Source organism: Pleurodeles waltl, chromosome 7, assembly GCF_031143425.1.
Source record: "Pleurodeles waltl isolate 20211129_DDA chromosome 7, aPleWal1.hap1.20221129, whole genome shotgun sequence".
In the NCBI taxonomy this organism is placed as follows: Eukaryota; Metazoa; Chordata; class Amphibia; order Caudata; family Salamandridae; genus Pleurodeles; species Pleurodeles waltl.
The window spans coordinates 1,550,318,651-1,550,336,696 of NC_090446.1; the positions used below are offsets into that span (position 1 = coordinate 1,550,318,651).

The 18,046-nt window shown below is 50.5% G+C and overlaps 1 protein-coding gene across 2 annotated transcripts in view; it reads left to right on the top strand.

Annotated features, from left to right (window-relative positions):
* LOC138246689 (nectin-2-like) overlaps positions 1-15,071 on the top strand; it is a 265,485-nt gene extending 250,414 nt beyond the window's left edge. The window contains exons 8-9 of one of the 2 annotated variants that reach the window (XM_069201457.1): positions 2,676-2,771; positions 10,377-15,071. In XM_069201457.1, coding sequence (XP_069057558.1) covers positions 2,676-2,771; positions 10,377-10,559 — 279 coding nt within the window. In that variant the 3' untranslated portion in view covers positions 10,560-15,071. Of the gene's footprint in view, positions 1-2,675; positions 2,772-10,373 lie in introns of both variants that reach the window. The other variant, XM_069201456.1, reaches the window with a different exon arrangement.
* The last annotated feature ends 2,975 nt before the right edge of the window (positions 15,072-18,046 follow it).

Below are 18,046 nucleotides of genomic sequence, written 5' to 3' on the forward strand. Positions count from 1 at the left end.
AGCTATAGAGGAAGGAAGCATGAGTGATGGGGCAGCAGGTAGAGAGGAAGGAAGTATGAGTGATGGGGGCCAGCAGGTAGAGAGGAAGGAAGCGTGAGTGATGGGGGCCAGCAGGTAGAGAAGAAGGAGGTGTGAGTGATGGGGGCTGGCAGCAAGAGAGGAAGGAAGCATGAGTGATGGGGGCAGCAGGTAGAGAGGAAGGAAGCATGAGTGATGGGGCAGCAGGTAGAGAGGAAGGAAGCAGGAGTGATGGGGGCAGCAGGTAGAGAGGAAGGAAGCGTGAATGATGGGGGCAGCAGGTAGAGAGGAAGGAAGCGTGAGTGATGGGGCAGCAGGTAGAGAGGAAGGAAGCGTGAGTGATGGGGGCCGGCAGCAAGAGAGGAAGGAAGCATGAGTGATGGGGGCAGCAGGTAGAGAGGAAGGAAGCGTGAGTGATGGGGGCAGCAGGTAGAGAGGAAGGAAGCGTGAGTGATGGGGCAGCAGGTAGAGAGGAAGGAAGCCTGAGTGATGGGGCAGCAGGTAGAGAGGAAGGAAGCGTGAGTGATGGGGGCAGCAGGTAGAGAGGAAGGAAGAGTGAGTGATGGGGCAGCAGATAGAGAGGAAGGAAGCGTGAGTGATGGGGGCAGCAGGTAGAGAGGAAGGGAACATGAGTGATGGGGCAGCAGGTAGAGGAAGGAAGCATGAGTGATGGGGCAGCAGGTAGAGAGGAAGGAAGCGTGAGTGATGGGGGCCGGCAGCAAGAGAGGAAGGAAGCATGAGTGATGGGGGCAGCAGGTAGAGAGGAAGGAAGCGTGAGTGATGGGGGCCGGCAGCAAGAGAGGAAGGAAGCGTGAGTGATGGGGCAGCAGGTAGAGAGGAAGGAAGCGTGAGTGATGGGGCAGCAGGTAGAGAGGAAGGAAGCGTGAGTGATGGGGTCCAGCAGGTAGAGAGGAAGGAAGCCTGAGTGATGGGGCAGCAGGTAGAGAGGAAGGAAGCGTGAGTAATGGGGCAGCAGGTAGAGAGGAAGGAAGCGTGAGTGATGGGGCAGCAGGTAGAGAGGAAGGAAGCGTGAGTGATGGGGTCCAGCAGGTAGAGAGGAAGGAAGCGTGAGTGATGGGTCCAGCAGGTAGAGAGGAAGGAAGCATGAGTGATGGGGGCAGCAGGTAGAGAGGAAGGAAGCATGAGTGATGGGGGCAGCAGGTAGAGAGGAAGGAAGAGTGAGTGATGGGGCAGCAGATAGAGAGGAAGGAAGCATGAGTGATGGGGGCAGCAGGTAGAGAGGAAGGAAGCGTGAGTGATGGGGCAGCAGGTAGAGAGGAAGGAAGCGTGAGTGATGGGGGCAGCAGGTAGAGAGGAAGGAAGCGCGAGTAATGGGGCAGCAGGTAGAGAGGAAGGAAGCCTGAGTGATGGGGCAGCAGGTAGAGAGGAAGGAAGCGTGAGTGATGGGGGCAGCAGGTAGAGAGGAAGGAAGCATGAGTGATGGGGCAGCAGGTAGAGAGGAAGGAAGCAGGAGTGATGGGGGCAGCAGGTAGAGAGGAAGGAAGCGCGAGTGATGGGGACAGCAGGTAGAGAGGAAGGAAGCGTGAGTAATGGGGCAGCAGGTAGAGAGGAAGGAAGCGTGAGTGATGGGGGCAGCAGGTAGAGAGGAAGGAAGAGTGAGTGATGGGGCAGCAGATAGAGAGGAAGGAAGCGTGAGTGATGGGGGCAGCAGGTAGAGAGGAAGGGAACATGAGTGATGGGGGCAGCAGGTAGAGAGGAAGGAAGCGTGAGTGATGGGGGCAGCAGGTAGAGAGGAAGGGAACATGAGTGATGGGGCAGCAGGTAGAGAGGAAGGAAGCAGGAGTGATGGGGGCAGCAGGTAGAGAGGAAGGAAGCGCGAGTGATGGGGACAGCAGGTAGAGAGGAAGGAAGAGTGAGTGATGGGGCAGCAGGTAGAGAGGAAGGAAGCGTGAGTGATGGGGGCAGCAGGTAGAGAGGAAGGAAGCATGAGTGATGGGGGCAGCAGGTAGAGAGGAAGGAAGCATGAGTGATGGGGGCAGCAGGTAGAGAGGAAGGAAGAGTGAGTGATGGGGCAGCAGGTAGAGAGGAAGGAAGCGTGAGTAATGGGGCAGCAGGTAGAGAGGAAGGAAGCATGAGTGATGGGGGCAGCAGGTAGAGAGGAAGGAAGCATGAGTGATGGGGGCAGCAGGTAGAGAGGAAGGAAGAGTGAGTGATGGGGCAGCAGGTAGAGAGGAAGGAAGAGTGAGTGATGGGGCAGCAGGTAGAGAGGAAGGAAGCGTGAGTGATGGGGCAGCAGGTAGAGAGGAAGGAAGCCTGAGTGATGGGGCAGCAGGTAGAGAGGAAGGAAGCGTGAGTGATGGGGGCAGCAGGTAGAGAGGAAGGAAGAGTGAGTGATGGGGCAGCAGATAGAGAGGAAGGAAGCATGAGTGATGGGGGCAGCAGGTAGAGAGGAAGGAAGCATGAGTGATGGGGCAGCAGGTAGAGGAAGGAAGCGTGAGTGATGGGGGCAGCAGGTAGTGTGCAAGGGAGTGCGAGTGATGTGTTTGTTGTTGCTTCAGTTTCATTTCTGTGGCTAGTCTTCTCTAAGTGGTTTGTTGTGTCAGGTTGTATTCCATGGCTTATATTTTTGAGGGCTTTTATTGTTTCAGGTTGACTTTTGCTCTTGTCTTATCTGAGGGGGTTTATTGTTGTTTAAGGCTTCTACATATAAAGAAAGTGAGACCGAGGAATATGTGCCCCTGAAGCCTGTGTCCTTCGAGTCCCCAGTTCTGGCAGCGGCCCATGAAGAGACGGTAGGTGGTGAGCCATCCTGCTGGGATGTTCTTGATGATGATGGGGGAGGGTACCTTGTGATCTTCTCCATCAGGCCGGGGTAGAGGGTGTCCCGTGATTCACTTGTGCGCTGGGACGGTGTGTACCCTGTAATCCTCTCTGTAGGGTTGCAGTGGGCCCTCCGGTCCTAGGACCCTCTCAGTGGGGTTGGGGTGGTGCTTCAGGCTCCATGATCATGTAAGTACCTCTCGTTATTCTCTCGGTTGGGCTGGGCGAAGGATATCTCATAAACCTCTTGAGGGACTGGGGTGGTACCTTAGGTAGAAGAGATCGTCGGAGTGGGGCTGGTTGGAATTAGAGGGCACCATGTGAGAAGCTCAGTTGTCCTAGGCTGTTCCTTTTCCTACTATCTTGTGAGTCTGGAGTGGAAGGTATTCTGTGATTCTCTAACAGGGGTGGTGGCTTTCCTAATATCCGCTTGACTTAAATTGGGGCAGATAGTCTCTCAGGATCCTTCTAGGTCTGGGTGGTTCACATGATCCACTCTCAAGAGCAGAGACAAAGGCCCTCATTACGACCCTGGCGGACGGGGAAGAAGTAGCTGTAAAACCGCCAACAGGCCGGCAGAAAATAAAATGGAATTATGACCATGGCGGTTACCGCTATGGTCATCCTCCACTTCTCCACTCCGTCCGCTGGCCTGGAGACTTCGGTCTCCAGCCCGGCGGCCGTCACCAGACCGCCAGCAGTATCAGGACCCTGCATACCGCCATGGATTTCGAGTGGTTTGGAACCGCCACGAAATCTATGGCTGTAGGCACTATCAGCGCCAGGGAATTCCTTCCCTGGCACAGATAGGGGTCTCCCCCACCTCCAAGTTCTCCCCCCACACCCCTGCCACCCCCCAAAGGTGGCAGGACCCCCATCCCCACTCCCAACATGCACATACACACACCCCCTCCCCACCCCCATCCCCCACATGCACATACACACACCCCTACACGCACACATTCACTACAACAACACATACCCGCACACATACAGACATGCACACAGACCGACCCACACACATTTCCCATACACACCACACCCCCACATGCATACACGCACTTACACACCTCCTCTACATACTCATACACACACCCTGATGCATACACACAACACCCCCTCACCCCCATCCCCTAATGAAAGATCAACTTACCTTGTCCATTGATCCTCTGGGAGGGGCCAGCTCCCCGTCACCAGAACACGCCACACCGAATCATGGGACGTGATTCGGTGGGCGCTGTTCTGATGACGGGGCGGTGGAGGTGGAGCAGCCTCCACTTCCCCGCCGACCACCAGTATGGCTGCTGGCAGCACTCCGTCCGAAAAAGGACGGAGGTCTGCCAGCATTCATAATACGCTGTGTGGAAAACCGCCTGCACTGGCGGTCTTCAGCACGGCGGTACCTCGGCGGTCTTTAAAAAAGACCGCAGAGGTCGAAATGAGGGCCAAAGTGTTTATCAGTAGAGGCCAGCAGTGTGGTACACAAGCCACAGTGTGTACCAGTGGTGGTCAGCAGTGTGGTACACACGAGACAGTGTTTATCATTGGAGGCCATCAGTGTGGTACACATGATACAATGTGTAGTGTTGGGGGCTAGCAGTTTGGTACACGCAACACAGTGTATACCAGTGGGGGCCAGCATTGTGGCACATAGGACACAGTGTGTATTTGTGGAGGCCAGCAGTGTGGCTCATAGGACACAGTGTTTGACAGTAGAGGCCAGCAGTCTGGTACACACGAGGCAGTGTGTTCCAGTGGTGCCCAGCAGTGTGGTACACACAACACAGTGTTTATTAGTGGACGTCAGCAGTGTGGCACACACGACACAGTGTGTATTGGCAGAGCCCAGCAGTGTGGTGCACATGACAGTGAATGCCAGTGGAAGCCAGCAGTGTGGCACACAGGACACTGTGTATATCTGTGGAGGCCAGCACTGTGGCTCATAGGACACAGTGCATATCTATGGAGGCCAGCAGTTTGGAAAATAGGACATAGTGTGTATCTGTGGAGGCCAGTGGTGTGGCTCATAGGGCACTGGGTGTATTAGTGAAGGCCAGCAGTGTGGCACATATAACACAGTGTTTATCAGTGGAGGCCAGCAGTGTGGCACATGTGGCACAGTGCGCAACAGTGGAGGCCAGAAGTGTGGCACACGGCACACTATGTACCAGTGGTGACCAGCAGTGTGGAACGTAGGACAGAGTGTGTATCCATGGAGATTGAAAGTGGGGTACCTCATACAATATGGGGGCTATTCAGAAAACACATTTTGTAGTACGTTTAGTAGTACTACAATAGTACCCCAAAATGCTTTTTACAAACCTGTGAGTGCAAATTTCCAACTCTCCCATCTTTTCTATGGTTAAAGCCTCACATGTGAGTTTACTACTTAGTAGTAAATGTGCTAGGGACCAGGATGAGTGTCTGGAAAAGGGGCGTATTTACTACTAAATGGCAAGGGTTTACAGAGGAGCAAGGAGGGGTTTCAGAGACGGTTAGGCAGAGGTTCATGGAGGAACATGCACATACCCACAAAAGAGTAAGGCCATTGCTATTTACAAACTGCACTTCTAAAGTTACTACAGTCAGAAGGGGAACCAAAACAGAAGTAAAGTTCTCAGGCTCAAAGCTGTAGAAAGTCCAGCACCACATCTGGCCAACCACTGGTACTGCAACTCCTACCTATTGAAAGTAATAGAGCCACAGACTTAAAATAAAACCTCATAGAAAATAATATTCAATTAAATTATTTAGAATTTGGAATAGTGAAAAATATAAATAAATATAAATTAATGTAGGAAAAAATCTAAAAATCAAGCGTATTTGTTATTTAATCATACAATATTTTAATAATGTTTTACATTTATAAATGAACGTAACAATGTTTCTTACAATATAATTAAATTGTTTAATTTTGTCACTTTTAATAATCATTAATGGATAAGAAACACCTGTTTTTTACTTTAGGTGTAATTATTTTTTAATTTAAAGTTGAGAAAAATATTTTTTTGATTTTAAATATTTAAATTAATGATTCAATTAAAAATGAGTTAATACTGCTATAGCTTTTTTTCTGCTCTACATTTAAAGTAAATATACAAAATTAATTTTTAATAATATAAGCATTTTTTACATTTTTTTTTAGTTAAATAAACTATTTTACCTTTCCTTGTACTTTGCTGTAGGGAGACTCCACAAACGGGGTGGACATCTTCCTATGGCAAATATTTAAAAATAATTCACATTAATATGGAACATATATATATTAATATGGAACATAAACATATTTTATTTTGATTCGAGTTAAATACATTTTTAAAATGTTTCCCTATACTTTATCAAACGGAGAGTCCACGGGTGAGTTGGAGGTGAATCTGTAGTAAAGTATAATGAACATTTTAAAATTGTAACGTTATAGTAAATTGGTAAAAATATTTTTATGTTAAATATTATTACAAATGTAATTTGATAATTTTGAATATAGAATAAAATGAAAAATGCTACAGCACTAGTAACATAATGTGTAATTAAACATTTAACTAATGTATATATATTGTCTATATAATATATTAACGTTAGTTTTCTGGAGTTTAATTTAAAAAACAAATACCTACATAAGCTATAAAACAAATTAATAGAATAATTAGAAACAAGCTTATTGATTATAATGTAATACAAATCAATGTTCTATTCATTTATAAATTAAAAAGGTTAAAGTTCTATAAGTAAATATAATTATTGTATTATTTTTAGCATTAAATTATATTTATTTGAATTTTAAACTATTTTTTAATTTCATTTAACGTTATTTCCTATGGGGCTTTATTCCCCGGCCTCCATTACTTTCTATGGCAGCGTGCTGCAGTATCAGTGGTTGGCCATGCGTGGTGCCAGACTGCACTTACTACTGCCTCTTTATGGCAATGGTAAATGACAATCGTAATTTTTTCTCCACGCCTCTTTCAGGGGGAGCAGATGTGCAACTTTACCCTTTGTTTATCAGAATAGCCTAAAATTGTAAAGCTACTCAAAAGTACAAGAGTAAATTATGTGTGCAAATTACTCACGAGTGTAAGTAACTTTTGTGAATAGCCCTACATGTGTATAAAGTTGAGGCCAGCGATGGGACACATTGGACACAGTGTGCATCAGGAGGGGGCCAGTGGTGGGACGCACAGAGCACAGTGTTTATCTGTGGTGCCAGTGGTGAGACATGTAGGACACTGTGGTGGTCATTCTGACCCTGGCGGTCTTTGACCGCCAGGGCGGAGGACCGCGGGAGCACCGCCGACAGGCCGGCGGTGCTCCAATGGGGATTCCGACCGCGGCGGTAAAGCCGCGGTCGGACCGGCACCACTGGCGGGGTCCCGCCAGTGTACCGCGGCCCCATTGAATCCTCCGCGGCGGCGCAGCTTGCTGCACCGCCGCGGGGATTCCGACCCCCCCTACCGCCATCCAGATCCCGGCGGTCGGACCGCCGAGATCCGGATGGCGGTAGGGGGGGTCGCGGGGCCCCTGGGGGCCCCTGCAGTGCCCATGCCACTGGCATGGGCATTGCAGGGGCCCCCGTAAGAGGGCCCCTACATGTATTTCACTGTCTGCTGCGCAGACAGTGAAATACGCGACGGGTGCAACTGCACCCGTCGCACAGCTTCCACTCCGCCGGCTCGATTCCGAGCCGGCTTCATCGTGGAAGCCTCTTTCCCGCTGGGCTGGCTGGCGGTCTGAAGGCGACCGCCCGCCAGCCCAGCGGGAAAGTCAGAATTACCGCCGCGGTCTTTCGACCGCGGAACGGTAACCTGACGGCGGGACTTTGGCGGGCGGCCTCCGCCGCCCGCCAAGGTCAGAATGAGGGCCTGTGTTGCTAACAGTGGGGCACAAAGAACACAGTGTTTGTTAGTGGAGGCCATCAGTGGGATACATTGGACGCAGTGTGGCTCGATGGTGGCCTTTGGTAGGACACAGAGGACAAAGTGTTTATCAGTGGAGGCTCGCTGGAGGGTACGTTGGGCATCGTGTATAGAGTGGAGGCCAAAGGTGGGACACATAAGATGCAGTGTTTATGCGTGGAGGCCAGCAGTGGGATACATAGGACACCATGTTAATCAGTAGAGCCCAGGGGTGGAACACTTTGAACACAGTGGTGATATGCTGAGGGCATTAAAAAGGTACATAGGCCCTCATTCTGACCCTGGCGGTTTGAAACCGCCAGGGCAGAGGGCAGCGGAAGCACCGCCAACAGGCTGGCGGTGCTTCCTGGGCTATTCTGACCGCAGCGGTAAAGCCGCGGTCAGAAAAGGGGAACCGGCGGTTTCCCGCCGGTTTACCCCTGGCCCAGGGAATCCTCCATGGCGGCGCTGCTTTGCAGACACTGAAAATCGCGACGGGTGCAGTGGCACCCGTCGCACCCCTGCAAATCCGCTGGCTCCATTCGGAGCCGGCTTCCTCTTTGCAGGGGCTTTCCCGCTGGGCCGGTGGGCGATCTTTTGGCGATCGCCCGCCTGCCCAGCGGGAAAGTTGGAATGACCCCCGGTCTTTTGGCAGGTTCCGCCCGGCGGGCGGTGCCCGCCGCCCGCCGGGGTCGGAATGACCCCCATAGTGTCTGGGGAGGTCCAGTGGTGGGACACATAGGACATACTGTTTATCAGTGAAATCCAGCAGTGGGATACACAGGACACACTGTTCATCAGTGAAGGATAGCAGTGGGACATATAGGACAAAGCGTGCATCAGTAGAGGCCAGGGGGGATACACAGGCCACAATGTTTATCAGTGGGGCACAGTGTGCATCAGTGGAGGCTAGTGGTGAGATACACAGGGCACAGTGTTGCTCAGTTGAGACCAGTGGTGAGACATATAGGACACAGTGTTTATCAGTGGAGAATAGCTGTGGGATATATAGGACATAGTGTGCATCAGTGGAGGCCAGGAGGGATACACAGGCCACAATGTTTATCATTGGAGCCCAGGGGTGGGGCACAGTGTGCATCAGTGGAGTCCAGCAGTGAGATACCCAGGACACAATGTTTATCAGTGGAGCCCAGAGGTGGGACATGTAGGGAACAGTGTTTATCAGTGGAGTCCAGCAGTGGGATACACAGGACAGTGTTTATCCGTAGAGCCCAGCAGTGTGACACCTTGATGATCAGTGGAGGGCATTGAAAGAGTATCTAGGGCACAGTGTCTGGGAGGCCCAGCAGCGGGAGACATAGGCCCCAGTGTTGATCAGAGGAGTCCAGCAGCTGGACATGTAGGGCACAGTGTTTATCAGTGGAGTCAAGCAGTGGGATACACAGGACACAGTGTTTATCAGTGGAGGCCAACAGTAGGGCACAGGGCACAGTATGCATCAGTGGAGAATAGCAGTGGGGTTCATAGGACATAGGCCCTAATTATAGCATTGGAGGTAAGTGCTGCCTACCACTGCGGCGATGGCCGCTAAAAGACCGTCGCCGCAACAAACATCTGTCCCCCATAATATGACCACAGCCGGATTTGCACCTCAAGAAGGGCAGAAATCCGGCTGTGGCCATGCTGGCGAACGGTGTTAAGGTGGCACTGCTACCACCAGCAGCGCCATGCCAGTAGACTGCCACCAGCCGTATTATGAAAAATAATACGGCCTAGCGGTGTTCTGCTGGCGGGAGCTGCTGGCAGTAGCAGCACCCCATCCCCTGCCGGAAGACCCCATGGATGCAGCTAAGTCGGGTTTCTGACAGGGGAGGGAGGTGGGGAGTGTTGTGTGTGTAGGGGTGTGTGCATGAATGTGTGTGTGTGTGCATGAATACAAATGTGTTGTGTGTGTGTGTGTGTGTGTGCATGTGTGAGAATTCATGTATGAATGGAAATGTGAATGTGTCTCCGTGTCAGTATGAATGTGTGTACGGATGCGTGCATGAATAAATTGATGCATGCGTGTATGAATGCATGTATGCCTGTTTGAGTGCGTGAATAGGTGGTGTGTGCCTGCGAGTGCGTGTATCGCGGGGGATTGGAAAGGGAGGAGCGTGGATGGAGGGGGGTGGGAAGCGTCTGCGTAGTCTAAGGGGGGGGGGGCCTCCTACCAGTGACAGGGAAGGAATTCCCTGTCACTGGTAGTGCCTACCTCCATGGTTTTCGCGGTGTTACGAACGCCATGAAAATTATGGCAGTAGGCAGGGTTGAAATGCTGCCGGCGGTACAGTAGCGGCCGTAGGGTTGGAGATTGTCATCTCTGGCCCGCCGGCTCCTACTGGCACGGCGGTCGGTGTGGTATATTGTCGGGTTGGATTCAGCCAACCGGCCAATGTCATAATGTGGCAGTATGTACCGCCAGCCTGTTGGCGGTACTACCGCCACATTTACACAGACCGCCGGGGTCATAATGACCCCCATAGTGTGCATCAGTGTAGCCTAACGTTGAATCCCGTTGTACAGCGGATATGAAACATCACAGAAGGGCAGATATGGGGGAAGGCATGATTACGGCGCAGAATACAAAGTGACCTGTGGGACTGTCAAATGGTATGATGGAATGCTTATTAGGACAAACTCTTGATACCAAACATCTCATTCACTGTTGTGTCCCCTCTGCAGCAGATGCAGACCCTCTATCAGGAGGTCACAGCTGATGAAAGCCTGGGTCATAGCGAGCACGTCCCCAGCACCGAGGATGACTACTTGGAACAAATCAACCCCATTTACAATCACCTGTCGTACCCTGCATCAGACCACTACGAGGACAACAAAGGCTTCATCATGTCCAGGGCCATGTACGTCTAACCTACCCGGTGTCCCCACGCTGGAGTTCTGGAGCCTCTGCGATCCTCTGTCATCACTCCATCACCTCTGCTTTGATCACAGCAGATCTTCAATGACCCTGTGGGTCACTTCTGAATCCTACTGAGTTGAGCAGAGGCCTCAGCATCTCTGGACATCACTGGTGGTACCTCCTCTACCTGTTACTAACACTGGAAGTGCTGTTGCTACTCACCTCACCAGCCATTGAGCTTCTCTCAGACTGCAATTTAAGGGCATCTCTCTTGCCTCTCCATCTTCTTCTCCCACAGTGGATGGTCTCCCAGAACTCACATCTTCTTCTCCCACTATGAATGGCCCCCAGAATGTACATCTTCTTCTCCCACTATGAATGATTTCCAGAACCCACACATTTCCTGCTTGTAAATGAAGCCACATTTCCAGGCACTTTCATTGTTTTGTGAGATGCTTCTGCTCAAGACATAACATCTGCAGGAAGTTCACGCGTGTGCTGCAGATGGTGTGACTTTGCACTTCCACTGTCTTCCAGTTTCTTTGTGGTGGTGGTCCTCCAGCAACCTGTGCATTTCTCTTCCATTTTGGGTTTCACAGTTGAGGTGACCCTGCTTATCACCTCCCTCGCTGACCCTCATGTGACATGTCTTTGTATATCTGTCATTCAGAATGGCATGAAGCAGGATTCCTCCCAAGTGCCTGTAAAGTGTCTGTCTCATACTGGAGAGTGCACCAACTGCTATAATTCCTAATACCTATAGTAATGTTTTCTTTGCCTGTCACTCTTACTGGTGGCAGGGATCTCAAAGTACATTCTGTCGTTCTATCTCGCAGTTGAGTACAACCACTTCTACACACCCATCGTGAACACTTGGTGTAATGTCTCCTCACGCTGACTGCTTCAAGGGTTCATGTGCCCATGTCTGTGTGCCCTCTCTCGGGCACACTCTGCAGGGCACACTCTGCAGGTCATTCTTGCTGGAAGTGAAGGCCTGCCACCTTTTTGCTGTCTGTCCTAAAGACTCATAAGCCATCTGTAACCTCTTCACAGGGACAGAAAAGAAGTAGCTCTGGCATCATTGTGAGTTTTTTTCCACAGCAGTGTAGGCGAGGGAGCGGTTACCATGTGTGTGCCAGCTGCAAAAGTGTGTGTGTCACCCCTATTCAAGATTGCAATTGTGACTCCCACCCCTACTTGTTACTAAGGCTGCAAGAGTTTCTCCATAACCTCTACTCACTGGTAAGTCAACGCGCACCTCCGAACCCTACTCGACTCCAAGGCTGCAAGAGTTTCTCCATAGCCTCTACTCAGTGGTAGGGCAGTGCGCGTGACACCTGACCCTACTCGACACTAAGGCTGCAAGAGTTTCTCCATAGCCTCTACTCAGTGGTAGGGCAGTGCGCGTGACACCTGACACTACTCGACACTAAGGCTGCAAGAGTTTCTCTATAACCTCTGTTCATTGTGAAGGCAGCACATGTGACCCTAATCAACACCAAGGCTGCAAGAGTTTCTCTATAGTCTCTACTGAGCGGTAAGGCAGCACGCATGATTCCCAACCCTATTTGGTGCTAAGACTGCAAGAGCTTTTCCATAACCTTTACTCCGTGGTAAGGCAGTGTGTAACTCACAACCTTACTCGACACTAAAGCTGCAAGAGTTTCTAATAAACCTTTACTCTGTGGCAAAGCAGTGCGTGACTCCCAACCCTACTTGACACTGAGGATGGAAGAGTTCCTCCACAACCTCTACATAGCCCTAAGGCAGAATGCGTGACTCCCAGCCCTACTGAAGATGAAGACTGCAAGCGTTTCTCCGTACATCTACTCCAGGTTAAGGCCGCGTGTGACTTCCAACCTTACTCAACAGTAAGGCTGGAAGTGTTTCTCCATAACCTCTACTCAGTGGTAAGGGAGCGCACATGACTTCCAAACCTACTCGACTCCAAGGCTGCAAGAGTTTTTTCATAATCTCTAGTCAGTGGTAGGGCAGTGCGTGTGACACCTGACCCTACTCAACACTAAGGCTGCAAGAGTTGTTCATAGCCTCTACTCAGTGGTAGGGCAGTGCGCGTGACACCTGACCCTACTCAACACTAAAGCTGCAAGAGTTTCTTCATAATCTCTATTCAGTGGCAAGACGACGCTTGTGACTCCCAACCCTACTCGACACCAAGACTGCAAGAGTTTTTTCATAATCTCTAGTCAGTGGTAGGGCAGTGCGCGTGACACCTGACCCTACTCAACTCTAAAGCTGCAAGAGTTTCTTCATAACCTCTATTCAGTGGCAAGACGACGCTTGTGACTCCCAACCCTACTCGACACCAAGGCTGCAAGAGTTTCTCCATAACCTCTGTTACTCCTTAGGGTGGAGCAGGGTCAGGAGTCATGCGTGTTGCCTTATACCTGAGTAGACGTTATGGAAAACTCTTGCAGCCTTAGTGTGGAGCAGGGTCAGGTGTCACGTGCACTGCCCTACCACTGAGTAAAGGTTAGGAAGAAACTCTTGCAGCCTTAGCGCAAGAGTTTCTTCCTAACCTCTACTCAGTGCCAAGGCAATGCTCATCACTCCCATCCCTGCTCAACACTAAGGCTTCAAGAGTTTTTCCATAACCTCTGCCTATTGTTAAGGCAGCGCGCGGCTCCCAACCCTGCTCAACTCCAAGGCTGCAAGAGTTTCTTCCTAACCTCTACTCAGTGGTAGGGCAGTGCACGTGACTCCCAGCCCTACTCCACGCTAAGGCTGCAAGAGTTTGTTCATAATGTCTACTGAGTGATAAGGCAGTACGCAACTCCACTCGACAGTAAGGCTTCAAGAGTTTTCCTTCTTACCTCTGCTCAGTGGTAAGGCAGCATGAGTGACTCCTGACGCTACTCCATGCTAAGGCTGCAAGACTTTCTTCATAATGTCTAGTCAGTGGTAAGTCAGCACACGTGACTCCCCACCCTACTACACGTTAAGGTTGCGAAAGTTTCATCATAACCTCTACTCAGTCTCCAGGGCTCTGTACATGACTCCCGACTCTACTTGATGTCAAGGCTGCAAGAGTTTCTCCCTAACCTCTACTCAGTGGTAGGGCAGCATGCATGACTCCCAACCCTACTCCACGCTAAGGCTGCAAGAGTTTCTTCCTAACCTCTAGTCAGTGGTAGGGCAGTGCACGTGACTCCCAGCCCTACTCCACGCTAAGGCTGCAAGAGTTTGTTCATAATGTCTACTCAGTGGCAAGGCAGTGCGCATGACACCTGACCCTACTCCACGCTAAGGCTGCAAGAGTTTGTTCATAATGTCTACTGAGTGATAAGGCAGTACGCGACTCCCAACTCTACTCGACAGTAAGGCTTCAAGAGTTTTCCTTCTTACCTCTGCTCAGTGGTAAGGCAGCATGAGTGACTCCTGACGCTACTCCATGCTAAGGCTGCAAGACTTTCTTCATAATGTCTAGTCAGTGGTAAGTCAGCACACGTGACTCCCCACCCTACTACACGTTAAGGTTGCGAAAGTTTCATCATAACCTCTACTCAGTCTCCAGGGCTCTGTACATGACTCCCGACTCGACTTGATGTCAAGGCTGCAAGAGTTTCTTCCTAACCTCTACTCAGTGGTAAGGCGGTACGTGACTCCTGACCCTACTCCATGCTAAGGCTGCAAGAGTTTCTCCATAACCTCTGCTGAGTGGTAGGGCAGCACGTGACCCCTGACCCTACACGATGCCAAGACTGCATCCTCTAAGTTGCTCAGTGCTGAACCATCACATGCTTCCAACCCTACTCTGCACTTAGGTTTCAAATAGGACTAGTACCTGTTAACACTACTCAGTGCTACTCATTGTCTTCTTCTGCCACCCTACTCCTCACCCCTGCTGCTGGCCCGTGTGCCTTGCTAACTCTTTCTGTAGGGGCTGCTATCTCCCTGGGTCTCTGCCTGAGTCTCCCAGTGCCTACATCTGTAAATGCGCCTTCTAGGCTCTGACAAACACGTGGGGTCTTCTGATGCCCACTCGCCTTACCTCTGCTCCAGGCCCCACTGCGCCTTGCTGACCCTCAGGTGGGATACCTGTCTCCCGGGGTCACTGCCTTACTCTGTCCTGTTCTCCCCGCACCCACTTCTGTAAATACATCCAAACTCCATCTGCGAAGCCACAATGAATGTGCCTCCTTCTAGCGCTGTCGGCCCTGGACCTCTGGGAGCTAGGCTTTGGATTGTTTTTTTCTGAGAAACAGTAATAACTGCTGATTATATAAATGTACCAGGTGGTCACGTGACCCAGGGGCTGCTGCTCGGAATGTGAATATTTTTATAAAGAGTTCTTGGGCTGTGAGTTGCACAGTCATATTCTGTTAACAAGTTGGGTGATTCTCATTCCAATCAAGGTGTTTTTTCCGTAAGAGTTCAACTTGTGTAAGATTTGTTTATAAAGTGAATAACGATTGTATTTTATCCCGTGTTACAGTATGGACAATAAAAAACGTATTTTGATTAAATGCTATGTTTTATAAATAAATTGTTTCTCTAATGAACATGCTGCTGAATGATTTCTTAAAGGAAGAGTGATTGAGTTTTTTACAGCGTTGGTGTTCCAGCAACAACAGACCTTGCAGGGTTCAGGGATCTTATAAGCCAGTCATCAGACAGCAGTCATCCCTCAGACGGCATAGATTCTATAGGTTCAGTGTTTAGGCCGCAGTCTGCTTCTCAGAATGCATGTGTAGCTGTAGATACACATGCGCTGCATGCTCCTGCCATCTAGTGTTGGGTTCGGAGTGTTCAAGTTGTTTTTCTTCAAAGAAACACTTTCCAATCATAGGACCGAGTGATGACTCCTTTTCAGTGATACTGTGCATGGGCATCGACTCCTGTGTTATATTATATCCATCGGGTTCGGACGTCAGTGTCTCTGCTCAGTCATTCAACTCGCTCCAGTTCAGATTATTTCCTCCCATCTTCTTTTTAGTGAGCGTATTGTTTCTCGATTGCGTATTCCCATCTTCACGTTCGTCTTCACTCATCGGTTGGGGCATAGACCAGGCAACCTCTGGGGCGACTTCGTCTGTTTCAAGACTACCTCACCACGTGGCACTGAAAGTATGCTGAGCGGATGCCGTTTTGTTTCTGTCCTCAGTGCCACTTGAAATTCCCCCACACTGACCAACATCTGGTGTGCAACCTGTGCCTCTTCCCCATCACCAAGAAGCTACCTGCGATGCATGAAAGTCCTTCCTTTCGAAGAAGACCCTTCAGGAATGAAGAGCTCATCGGTTGGAGATGGCGCACAAGACTTTAGGTGACACCCCTGACATCTTTGGGGAGGAACACGCTCTGGAGTAGACGGAACAAGAGTAGGCCTGCTCCATCCAGGACTCAGACTCGGGCATTCATTCAGATATCGAAAGCCACGAGGTAAGATTTGCACAACCCATGAGTATCATGGCTCCTCCTGCCCACCCTAAGGCTGTTAAAAAGCCCCTTGCAGAGGTCACTGGACCGCTGCTGCCACCGGCCATTGTCGGATCTGAAAAACTGTTGCTCTGGCTCGGCTCCAAATATAAGCAAAACCAATACACCGTCTTTGGGTTCGACCTCTGGTATCTCTGTCTGAGACACTTTGGTCCCAACTTCGGCTCCGAGTACTTCGGTACTGACCTGAACACCTACCACTACCACCTCCACCTCCACCTCCACCTCGGTGCTGAGTAGATTGCACCAACTGAAAACCTTGGTACCAAAAATAACAGACAAGACCTCCAGAGCAGAAGGACTCTAGCCAGTCTTCAACTACCCATTCACCTGTGGAACCCATTTTGGAGACCATGGACTCTCTACAGTGCCACCTCCATACCCAGGAGGGTACATGGTGCATTATTACTTCCGCCCTGCACTTTTCAAGAGGAAATTATCCTTTGGACACCTCACCTCTAAAGAAGGTTACCAATGACAAGGCTTCCTACACACTTACCAAGCCTTCTCCTCCACCTCCCACCCCCTCCTCATCCTCCCCCTCACCTACGGCAGGAGATTGTACACTTCCGGGATCCCATCTGTATACTGGGAAAACTTGAGTGGGACGCAGCAGGCCCCAGATCCATGGGACACCTATGACCATGAGCCCATGTTGCCCAATGACCCACATTTTGACCCCGCATGGCCCTCCCCACCAGAGGATAGCACATCCTTTCAACAAGTTACAGCTCGTGCAGCCGCCTTTCATAATATTGAGCTGCAGAGGGACCCTATTGAACAGGACTTCCTTTCCGGGACCCTTACAACCACACACAGGGATATACAGTTCCCCCCAAGCTCCCTGGCATGCTTCCTCACACAGATGACATTTTTAAAGAACCTGTCCGCTCTAGGGTTATCACCCATAGAATAGATGGGAAACATAAGTCTGCTCCCACTGACCTGCTATATATCAGGTTCCAGGTCCCTCCAGACTCCACAGTGGCCATCACTGCACTGAAAAGGGCCAAATGTCAGGCCACAGGGGACTCTCCTCCTCCAGATGAGGAGAGTACAAAACTTGATGCCGCAGGCAAAAGGGTCTATTGAGATGACTGGCTCAATAAAACCAGTACTCTACAGCACTGCCAACATCACACTCAGATCACAGTCAACCTGCTTCACACATTGGATTCACAATCCACTTTGTCAAATCCCAGCTACAATCTCTTCAGATACAGCCCTATCTAGGAGATGTTCCCAATGCAGAGTTGGGATTAGCATAACTCAACCCGGCTCGTGTTCACATTTTTCAGTCCCTGCTTTCCCAGTTTCAGGAGAATCGTACATACACTCAGGACTATCATGCGCCTCCTAGGGATGACGGCCTCTTGCTTCATTGCCATCATTCCTCAGACCAGACCCCACATGCATCCTTCACAGCAGTGTTTATCTCATCACTGGTCTCAGTCACAGGGCCACCTGGAGACCTAGTGTTGGTAGACCACCATAGTCACCGCTCTCTGCAATGGTGGAACATCACCAAACTGTTGAGACGGCGGCCTTTCCTGGACCCTGTGCCTCAGGTCATTGTGACCACAGACGCATCACTGACTGGTTCGGGTGCTCACCTTCAAGACCTCACAGTACAGGGCCTTTGGGATCTCAGTCCCAATCCCTGCATATCAACTACCTCCGGCTTCGGGTAGTCTTTCTAGCAGCGAAAGCCTTTCTTCATCGCCGGTCTCACAAGGTTGTCTTAGTCCGCACAAGCACTATAACAGCCATGTACTACCTACAGAAACAAGGGGAGACACAGGCGTCTCAATTGTCACAGGTCTCAGAGACAATGTAGAAGCGGGCTGTGCCCCACTACATTCGCCTGGTGGGAGTATCCCTCAGGAATGGACAATGACTTTACAGACCTGCTCAGCAGGATGCATCAACAAGCCCATGAATGGGAGCTTCACCCTCAAGTCCTTCAAAATTACTTCCTAATACTTCCTCAGATAGACCTTTTTGCCACAGCAGAAAACACAAAATAGCCAAGCTTCAC